This window comes from Schistocerca serialis, chromosome 1 (genome assembly GCF_023864345.2).
Source record: "Schistocerca serialis cubense isolate TAMUIC-IGC-003099 chromosome 1, iqSchSeri2.2, whole genome shotgun sequence".
NCBI lineage: Eukaryota > Metazoa > Arthropoda > Insecta > Orthoptera > Acrididae > Schistocerca > Schistocerca serialis.
Window position 1 is genome coordinate 688,570,763 of NC_064638.1, and position 11,286 is coordinate 688,582,048.

The following is an 11,286-nucleotide window of genomic DNA, read 5'->3' on the forward strand; positions in this document are numbered from 1 at the left end:
AACATGTTCACCCCAATGAAACTAAATGGTTCCATTTCTTCTGGCAACCTCTATAACAGTATCTGCTTCTGATTTAAATCTGCCCTCTTTGTAAAATCAACACAATTTCTGACATATTAATGGACATCATTCTTCCTTCCCTTCCACCAGTACTTTTCTGCCACTCTCCAAGTCATTGTTCTACATCCCCAAGCACCGGTAAAATGTGATCATGCATTTCATGTAGTATTTCTTGCTTCAAGTCGGTTTGCACCACCACCCATTGTCCTAATTTCATTTCTCTACACAATAACCGGTCTTGTATGCAAACTGCTGTTTGTTGCCCTACTGTTACAGCATGTGCTGCTTGCGACTACCCAAGATCCTGAACTACTGCTTTTAGTGTTCCTATCTTCCAGCTTAACCCATCCGCATTGCAGTGTTTCTTCCCTGGTTTGTGGTTTACTTCATACTGAAATTCACTGAGTTTTAATGCCTATCTCATCAGTCTACTGGATGGGTCCTTCAAATGTAGTAACCACTTCAAAGCTGCATTGTCTGTCACTACCATGAACTTCCTACATCATACTAAGCATTTCCCTCTCTGTCACAGAATAATTTCTCTCTGTTGCATTCAATTGTCCTGATAGAAAGGCAACAGGGTGTTCTTGACTATTAATCTCTTGGCTCAAAACACATCCAAGAGCATGTCTCAATGCATCACATTACAGTATGAAAGTCTGCTTACACCACCACCACATATGATGTGAACACCTCTTTTAATTCGACAAATGCTCCCTGAAATTCTTCCAACTACATAAACTTAACACCCTTCTTCAATGATTGCATAAATGGGCTTGCAGCATACACAAACCTCTTCATTACCTATCTATAATAATTTGTGAGGCCCAAAAAACATTGTGACTCCTTGGTTGTTCCTGGTACTGGAAAATCTTCCACTGCTTGCACTATTCTAGGATCAGTTCTTATGCCATCCTTACTAATCACATGCCATATACAGTTGGCTACTTCTTGTGCAGAGTGACATTTCTCCACACTTATTGTCAAATGAGCCACTTGTGTCCTCTTGAACACTTCAAAGAGTCACTGCCTATGCTCTTGCATATTCCTTGAAAAGACAGTTATGTCATCAAGATACACCAGACACTCACAAGCTTTTAATCCTTTCAGCACTATGTCCAGTAAACACTGGAATGTTGCCAGTGCATTTTTTAACCCAGAAGGATCCTTCTGTATTGATAGTGTCCCCAAGATGCACAATGCCATTTTTGGTTTTTTCTCCAGAACAACTTCAATGTGATGGTATCTACTCCTCAAGTCCATTGTAAAGAAGTACTGGCACTGCCCTGGATTATCTGTAATCTCTGTGATGTTCAGAATTGGGTAAGCATCTATCGTAATCTTACTATTCAAATGGCAATAATTGCAACAAAAGGGACACTTCTTCAAGCCATAGACTTCTTGGGCATTATCACAATTCCCAGTTTGCGTGGGCTACTACTCACTTCTGTTATCCTGTCAGCCAAATGTTGATTTGTAAATTCCCCCAAAACTGGTGGCAGTTATCATGGTATTCTGTATGGGCTTTGATGCACCAGTGCTTCATTCCTTGTGAGAATCCTGTGTTGTTTTACTGGCATAGCAGGCAATGGGCCTTGTGGATAAACAGATCCTTTCTGTCCCCTGTAATTGCTTCAGTTTGTTATGACATGCAGTCTTAGCAGCATCCTATGCCCTCTTATAGTCCACACCCTCTGTGTGAGAATCTTCCTCATTTAGAATCTCCAATGTAGCCAACAATGTTCTTCTCAAGAACTTAACCTCCTTAGCACCAAAATTACCCACTTTGGAAGGTACTACCTTCTCTCTGTCCCTATCTTTTATATGTATAATACTACATTTCACCAAAGAACATGCTGCACCCAGTACCTCACTATCCTCCAGCAGTTCCACTATACACAACTTACCACTATGCAAGATAAGCTCCACATTCAGTCATAGCAACTGTCTGATGCCACTTGACACACAATCATGCAAATTAAGCCTTAATGTCATTGTTTGCACTCTAACTGGATTTCCTGCACATTACACTCATCATGACAGATCAACAATGACAACAGATTCCCCTTGCCAGAACATCTTTCCACTAAGCTCCACTATAAGTCATCAAAGATTAATTATGGCATGCAGAAAGTCTACTGCTGGCTTATATGAGACACCATATCCACATATTGCTTAAACTTGGTTGTCTCAAACAAAAAATTCATCATTACTGTCCTCAGTGGTTGTATATCATTACCCCTGTTCCACACAACTTGTAGCACGGTGGGTTCTAACACCTCCAACCCACAAACTCTCTTGAGGCCATTGAAACGTGTCCTTCCCCCCCCCCCCCCCCCCCCCCCCTCATGTCACACCTGCTAGGGCACATTCTGCTACTGCATTTGTTTTTACTGCATTTATATTTACTGTGAACTTCTTCCATCGGCTCTAGGGTACTTCTTACGTCCCAGACCACCTCTGTAACCCTGCTGCTAACCCACACCATACCTGCTACTATACATCTTAAGTCATATGGAGTCCATTCCATCCATATTACCCCTCTGTGGCTGGTAGCTCTGTCTCTGCATGTGCCCTGTACAACCACAATTAAAACATTTTATATTCGACACACACGTTTCTCTGATCCATTATATCTGTTGACACATCAGTTTCCTCATACTCCAATGCTAATCTAGCTGCTGTACAGTGATCGTAAGATTCCCCAAAGCACACTATCCTAGACATCTCTGGTCTGCAACACCTCTGTGCACTGCACTAATGATTTTGCTTCCGCTGTTAAATGAACCAAGGCTACCTGTAAAATTGTTTATCAGACCAATCCCATATGTTAACTAATGACATCATATCCTCCACAAATGCTAACGCATCCTCATACAACCTACCAGCAAAGAGAGAAACAAGGCTAGCAACTGCTGGATCCACGCCTAGAGACTGTGACCTTAACACCTCTATTTACTCATTTTTCTCTACAACTTTACTACCTGAAACCACTTTTTCCACCCTTAATTGAGCTACATAGTCATGAATGACTGTACAAGCTTCCTCACTGGTGACACTGTGTTTTTCATTTTGGCACTGCCTCTCCGTCACTCATCTTCGTGACTCAGAACTAATACATCAAAAACAACACAAAAATAACATTCCACCAGTAACCCACATAGAACACTCTGCAACTACCTATACTACCAACCTACTTCTTCTGTCTAATCCTGAGCCACCTGGACACTCTGTACTGCTTGACCATGTGCCCAAAGTGATTACATGTAAAGCAAACTGCTATTACAGACTTGGCATGTGGAGCAGAATGCCCAAGCAAATTGCACTGCATACAACACACAGGTACTAACCAATCACCCCTAGAATTCCCCTTAAACTGTGACAAAGTCAAATAGTTCCTTTGGTTTTACAAAAGTTACCCTTCTATTATCACTCCCTTAATCCTTGACCCCATGATTGTCACCACAAAAGAACAAAATAGTCTCACTGACCCCAAATGACAATACTGTAGGCTGTGGCTCAGACATTACACTGTGAGTGTAGCACACCCTCTGCTGTTGATTGTGGTGATGTTGGCATTGCTGACACCACTCTTAGGGGCTGGAGTACCCAGTGGAAACACTGTTGATAGTAAAGAATGGTTTTATTTTACTCCAGTACACGACCTCTCATAGCTCAATGAGGCAAACATGCCTCTCTCTCTCTCTCTCTCTCTCTCTCTCTCTCTCTCTCTCTCTCTCTCTCTGTTGTCCCTGACTTGCACTGATATATGGGTGGCATCTTCCATGCTGGATGCTGAGCAGACACCTTACAATGCTGACAGGGGGCAGGCTTTGCAGCATTTGGAGGCCTCAGCTGTTGACATCCTACTACTTCCCTCAGTGGTGTGAAATGCTGATGGTCTCTCACTCTGCACACATCAGTGCGGCAATGTGTGGAGATGGCTGTGCATAGGGTTCAATTAGCTGACCTCTGGAAAGAGTTGGATGGTGGCTGGGACTGAGGCATCAAGTCCTGCTAGGAAGTCAACATTGGTGGCAGTAGGCATGTATGGCAGGTCAATGGGGTGGTGGCATCAAGTCCTGTGTAGGACTTAGTGCTGGCAGCATGTGCAGCCCAGTTTCAAATCAATGGCTGGTGCTGGTGATGCCCATAGATCTCACTGTCCAGTGTAACTCTGGTGTCATAGTGGTGCTGCTGGTCTCAAGTGACAAGAAGTCCCTCTGCCTCAAAATTCAGTGAAGACTGACCCACTGTATGATTCAGTTTACTGTTGGGCTTGGCTACCTTCATTTCGCAGTCCGCTTGCATGAGTGTCATTGTGATCCACATATCACCACACTGGTGCCTACAAGCCAGCAGCTGTGAATGCACTGTTCTATAGTGACTTTCTCAGTACTTCTTATTGATCTTGCTAAAGACTTATTACCTTTGCTCAAAGATTATGTAGTGACACTACATTGTACAACTGCAACTTGCTCTTGAAGGGAGCATGGTAAATGTTTTGTTATGATAATACGAAGACAATGATTTGATTTGGGTCCAAAGAATATGTTTTGAAAGAAGCATGCCTACCAAAAGCTGAAAATAAAGATCATATATCTGGGAGAAAGTCATTTGAACGAGATGCACCTGAGTGGTACACAGAAGCACTAAAGAAACTTGTATAGGCATGCGTATTTAAATACAGAGATACATAAACAGTCAGAATACGGCACTGCAGTCAGCAGTAGCTATATAAGACAAGTGTCTGACACAGCTGTTAGATTGGTTACTGCTGCTACAATGGTATGTTATCAAGATTTAAGTGAGTTTGAACATGATGTTATATTTAGCACATGAGTGATGGGATTCAGCGTCTTTGAGGTAGCAGTGAAGTGGTAATTTTCCCATATGTCAGTTTTATGAATTTTCCGTGAATATCAGGAATCTGCTAAAATATCGAATTTCTGACATTGCTGCAGACTGAAAAAGATCCTCCAAGAACGGGACCAATGACAGCTGAAGACAATCATTCAGCATGACAGAAGTGCAACACTTCCACAAATAGCTGCAGATTTCAATGTTGGGCCATTAACAAATGTCAGCATGTGAACCTTTCAACAGAACATCATCGATATGGGCTTTTGAAGCTGGAGGCCCACTTGTGTACCCTTGATGATTGTACAACATGAAGCTTTATACTTTGCCTGGGGCCGTCAACACTGAAATTGGACTGTTAATGACTGGAAACATGTTGCCTGATGGGACAAGTCTCGTTTCAAATTGTATCAAGCGGATGGACATGGACAGATATGAAGAAAACAACATGAATACATGACCCTGCATGTCAGCAGGGGACTCTTCAAACTGGTGGAGGCTCTGTAATGGTGTGGGGTGTATAGAGTTGGAGTGATGTAAGCAGCCTGTATGATCACCTGTATCCATTCATGTTCATTGTGCATTCTGACTTGTGTAATTCCAGCAGGACAATGCAATGCCCCACACATCCAGAATTGCTACACACTGGCTCCAGGAACACTCTTCTGAGTTTAAACACTTCCACCGGCCACCAAACTCCCCAGACATGAACATTACTGAGCATATCTGGACGCCTTGCAAGGTTCTATTAAGCTTCTATCCAGAAGAGATTTCCACCCCTCATACTCTTATGGATTTATGGACAGCCCTGCGGGATTCATGGTATCAATTCCCTCCAGCACTACTTCAGACATTAGTTGAGTCTATGCCACATTGTGTTGTGGCACTTCTGCATGCTCACAGGAGTCCTACACAATATTAAGCAGGTGTACCAGTTTCTTTGGCTCTTCAGTGTTAATTAACCAATCTGTTTTATTTCAAGGAACAGGCCAGAATGCTTTGAATATTTGGTATTGCACTCCCTATGCTATAATGATGCTGCTAATGCTAAATGAAACATAAGCAAAAGAAGTATAAAGGGTGGATAGTATAAAAAGGCCATACCCATGCAGTGTATCTACTTGTAGGCTCTATATAAGGCACACATAGTTACAAGGTCTAAGATTTTAACAAGTTTCTCTTTCTTTTCTTTTCGTTTCTTGAACTGTACTGCCATGTAATCTATACTTATCTTGGACTCAGTTATCAATAATTTATTCATCCAACCATTGACACATTATGGATTAAAACCTTTAGGGATGTAGAATAAGTTAAAGACTATATCAGGAAGAAGGCATGTGTTATTTATTGCTCTGATATTTTTCATCACTTGTCATCATAAAAATACCTACTAATGGGATATTATTAACCAAGCACTCGAAGTGACTTTAACAAACAGTGTTACTCAACCAACCCCTTGGGGCAAATTTATTAGTGTAAAGGTAACTTATCGGTTCTACTTTTTACTTATTTTTTAAATTTTATTTTGCTATTTGGTCTCCATCCAGACTATTAGTTAACGTTATTCAAGCCTGTCACTGTTTATACTTAAATTTGATTCTCAGTGCTCCCTATCACATGGATAAATATGACTAGGTCACTTCTTGAAATGTTGTAGGAAAAATAAAATCGTGAATTACTGTACAAAAATTTTCTGCTTCCCTAGTTAAGCTTCTCAGCCATTTTGGACTACCAGTCATTTATTTCACAGTTACATAAGTATTCTAATATCTTTCAAGTAAAAGCAAAAAAAGAAGTTCAGATATATTAAATATCCAGCACTTTCTGTAAATACTGCCTTACTGTCTATAATGGATGGAAATTCAGTGCAATAGTATTTGTAAAATGACTCTTAGTGTTCATTAAAAAATGACGATCATTCCACTTGGGACCTGTGGAATGGTACATTAGCTTATTTGTTTTAGTTTAAATATTTGTCATGTATTGTTGTTTTTCTGACATGTTCCACATCCTGGAGGACCTCCTCACTACGGATCAATTGGAATGAAAGTAAATCTAATCTAATCTAAAATCTCATTGCATTTTTCAATAAAGGAACATTATCACTGGATTTAAGTTCAGCAGATCATGTCATATTAATGTCATCTAGAAGACTAACGTTTCTGAAATTAAAGACAAGTATAGAACTTATGTAAAGTGTGATTACTGTCTGGTATCCTTCCTTTCTCTTTTCTTAGTTAATTTTTCTTCAAATAATTGATGTATGAGTGTCATTTGGAAAGTAAAGAACGTTTTGACCATGACCCCCACCACCATCACCAACCAACGACTGAACTTGGTACTCATCTGCTTCAATTTGGCGGCAGCTACCATCCAATACAGTTGCTGACTACTTAGCTGTGTGACTTTAAAATGTGTGACAAAATTGAAACTCCTGCCAAGTGTGAGGTGTGCAGTGTTATCCACTTTTGAAATGTGCAAAAAGTCTGGCCTATCTAAATTTGTAGATGGATAACTGAGGTTTCCAGTAATGTGATGAACAAAGTGTCAGTTTGAAAGTAATGTATCATGTTCAATCGCAGACTAAAAATGTTCGCAATGGAGATCGCTCAGGCTGTCCCTCAATGGTGACTGATGCACTCAAAGCAAGGATTGAAACAAAACTCCAAGAAGATAGGCATTTCACAATTTAATGGACTGCACTCATTCTTTGCAGTCATTTCAACAATTGTGTTTTATGACGTTGTTAGTGCAGATCTGGGCTATAAAACAGTGTGCCAATTGGTTTTCTCAATTTGGTTAAACAAACCTGAAACAAAACAAATGCCAGCTGCATTGACATTTCTCAGATGTACGAAAAGGATGGTGTTGAATTTAGAATCACATCGTCCCTGGTGGTGAGACTTGGATATCACATTTCGCACCTGAAACAAAGTGCCAATCTATGGAATGGCATTATTTGCAATCACCAATGAAACAAAAAAAAAAATTTTAACCATAAAGATTGTGGCTACGGTGTTTCAAGATTGTAAGGGTATTCTGCTCATCGACTACATGCCTAGAGATGAGACCCTAAATGTAGCGGCCTACTGTCAAACACTTTAGCGACTTCACCATGCCATTATAAACAAGTGCCATGGAGTGATAACTAGTGGAGTCATCCTCTTTCACAATAATGCATGTCCACATGCAGCAGGAGTGACACAGGACATGCTTCAGCAGTTTCATTGGGAGAAGTTTCAACATCGGCCATACAGTCTGGACTCAGCCCCAGACTTAATCCCCAAACTGAATTTTTTTTTGAGTGGACAATGCTACAGAAGTGATGATAAACTTAAAAGAAGTCATTAGTCAGTCGTTCAACAACTTAATGGCAACTGAGTATGTGGGAGGCATAGAAAAGTAGCCTGGGTGTCAAATTGTATGTAAAATACAGTTTCATTTAATTATATCATACAAAAATATCTGTAGAAAAGAGAAATTCTTTACTTTCCGAATGACACTCATAGTATTAGTAATTTACACATCCTCATGACTCTATGGACTGTAACTTGTAAATACTGTATCAACTTACAGTTGTGAAAGTTAAGCGTATGATGCAGTGACAGTTTCATTATTTTTCATGCATTTTCACATTATGGAATTTTTTTCAATACTCAAGGTGAAAATTAAGTAATTTTTATCTGTATTTAATTGTGTGTGTTTGCCATTATATTTAAAATCATGTATGAAATGTTTTTAACATTTCAGACCTGTGACAGTACTGGACCTGCAACCAATGGAAATTCAGTAACGAGGTCAGAAGCACCATAAGGAGACAATGACCTCAAATATGAAGACTGAATGTGAACCACAGCAAATATTTGTTGAGTATGTTCATATATGATAAGTGAGCGCAAAATGTTGACAGGATTCTGTTCATAACAAATCTGGATCCTTTTAGCAAAAGTATTACTTGAACAATGATCGAAGTGTCCTAGTGCTAAGTGAACAGAGTCAAGTTTGTGGACAAGAGACAAGATCTGTTCATACTGATACAACTTGCCTTTGAAATTATATTTTCCTGTGCAATACTTCCATCTTTGGTATTTTAGGATATAATGACTTACATTTGAGTCTCCACATGAGGAAGTCTTGATACATAATGCATTAAGAATACCATCTCAAGATACAATATGCATAACAGGCATATCTGAGAGTATTATTTTATATGCAGAGCTCTTTCGAAATTATCATTCCTAATTTTAGAATACTTTGGTTAATCAGCTAACACCCAAGGCAGTACAGTGCACTTCCTTGCCTGTTCTTCTTTTTCTTTATGAATAAGAACACACATTTACTTCTGTATATTCACTCATTGTAATATCAGACCTTAATAATATGCTATCGGTTTACAGAGCATATATGTAACATTCATGGTTAAAACCATACTGCTGTTTGTGTGGGAGTAGTTTTCAGGTGAGAATTTAATTTGAACATAGTCAAAAAGAACATGTATTAAAATATTGTACAGCATTGTGTTGATAAGTTGTATAAAAACATTGAAAGAGAATTATATTGCACTTGCATTGTAAATATGGAGCAGGTATCATTCTATATTTTTAAATTATTGAAAAACTTGAATTCAAATAACATTATTGTATGTATGTATATATGCCTTCCTTCCTGATTCAAGTAATCAATAATTTTAGCATGTGATACATCCTTGATCATTCTCTTCATACATGAAAATCAAGATACAGTTTCCTTCACTGGGTTTTTCGTAGCAGTGTTTAGCACACTTAGAGTAAGATGTCGAAAATTATTAAAAATTTAAGCAATTATTGTTTTCATTATTGATCTTCTAGAATTCAGAAATGTTGTCATCCATTACTAGATATCAAACATATACAAAAAGACAATATTTCCATTGGAAATGATTCTTTAAGAAATATTCAGACAAAAAAATTGTATAGTACACAAATCAGTTGTTTGAAGATAAACAGTTTATTTCAGTGCAGATCAAAGTTAATGCTAATTGGTAACCAGAGTATTTCATTTGATAAACATCATTAGAAATACTGGTTAACAATAATGTATATGATCTCAAAATGAAAAAGAAAGAGTATAAAAAAGAAGCATTGGATCTTTAATCTCTGGGGCAGTTCCACTGATTGAATTTTGTCAACAAAACTGTCTCAACTGGCTTAAACATTACGTTTTCATAAGCTACGATTAATTGAGCAAGTAACAATTATTAAATCACAAAAATCTGCAACTGTCCTGCTGTAAGCACACATAGTGCTAATAGAAAAAAAAACTTTGTTCTGAATCAAGAATTTGTATTACACACTTCCCCCACAGAATAATCTCTCCATTGATGTGGCAAGAGAAACGAACCAAAATTGTAGAAATATGAAATCTTTAAACAATTTTCCTGTTTATCGTTTATATAGGAAGAGTAACACTGTATAGTCTTACCTACCATGAGGAGGTCAGATGGCAATTTACGAAGAACTTTTGATGTTAAACAGTATTTTTGCTATGTTGCTTGTATGTTACTATACTGAAAATTTTTTTTATTTAATCTTATTTTCATTTCATGTGCCAAAGACAATAAATCTTCAGTATCATCCATGTGATCTTAATCATTTTACTCAATAACTTTTTTACTTTCTATGTGTTTCATTTATAAGTGAAGACTATACAAAATGTTTAAATTTAGATAATATTTAAACGAAAAGAAATCAATACATGTCCATAACTTCTAACAAATTTGTTTTCTACATTCAGTTGTGTCAGTCTGTTTATTGCTCATATATTTATAGAAGTTTTCATAGTCTGTATATATTTTGAAATAATAAAATTACTTAAAACAAATGGGAATTACTTCAGTCAGTCAAGCGACTGTATAATTAGTGACAGATCAAAGCCATAGCAAACAGCAAACCATACTCCTCTAATTCATTTCTGCAGCTCTCTTCATGTATCCTTAAGGAAATTAATGATTAAATACATGTCACCAATACAAAACAAACACAGGGTGACCACCAAACCTTGAAACCTGGGAAAAAGCCTCGAATTTGAAAAAAACTAGGAAAGACCTTGAATTTCTGCAGGAAACCAGGATTTTTTTCATAATATTCATCACATTATTTTTGTACACGAAAATATTTTTAAATCAATTTATGGTCATTTTAAGAAGCATTCAAATAATAGGCTATTTTGACATTATCCTCAAGGTCTTCATCCATACAACTCGATGTAATTTCTTTCCCAACATGGCTCTCTGTTCAAGAGACATGATGTTATTGAAATGTTTGTGCGAAATTGCAGCTTGAATGAAAGACTTACTGTATCTACACTAAATTCTCACATTTCAATAAA

The 11,286-nt window shown here is 38.0% G+C and overlaps 1 protein-coding gene across 1 annotated transcript in view; it reads left to right on the forward strand.

The window, feature by feature from the left end:
• LOC126480525 (putative epidermal cell surface receptor) overlaps nt 1-10,536 on the forward strand; it is a 417,170-nt gene extending 406,634 nt beyond the window's left edge. The window contains 1 exon segment of the mRNA XM_050103873.1: nt 8,671-10,536. Coding sequence (XP_049959830.1) covers nt 8,671-8,678 — 8 coding nt within the window. The 3' untranslated portion in view covers nt 8,679-10,536.
• The last annotated feature ends 750 nt before the right edge of the window (nt 10,537-11,286 follow it).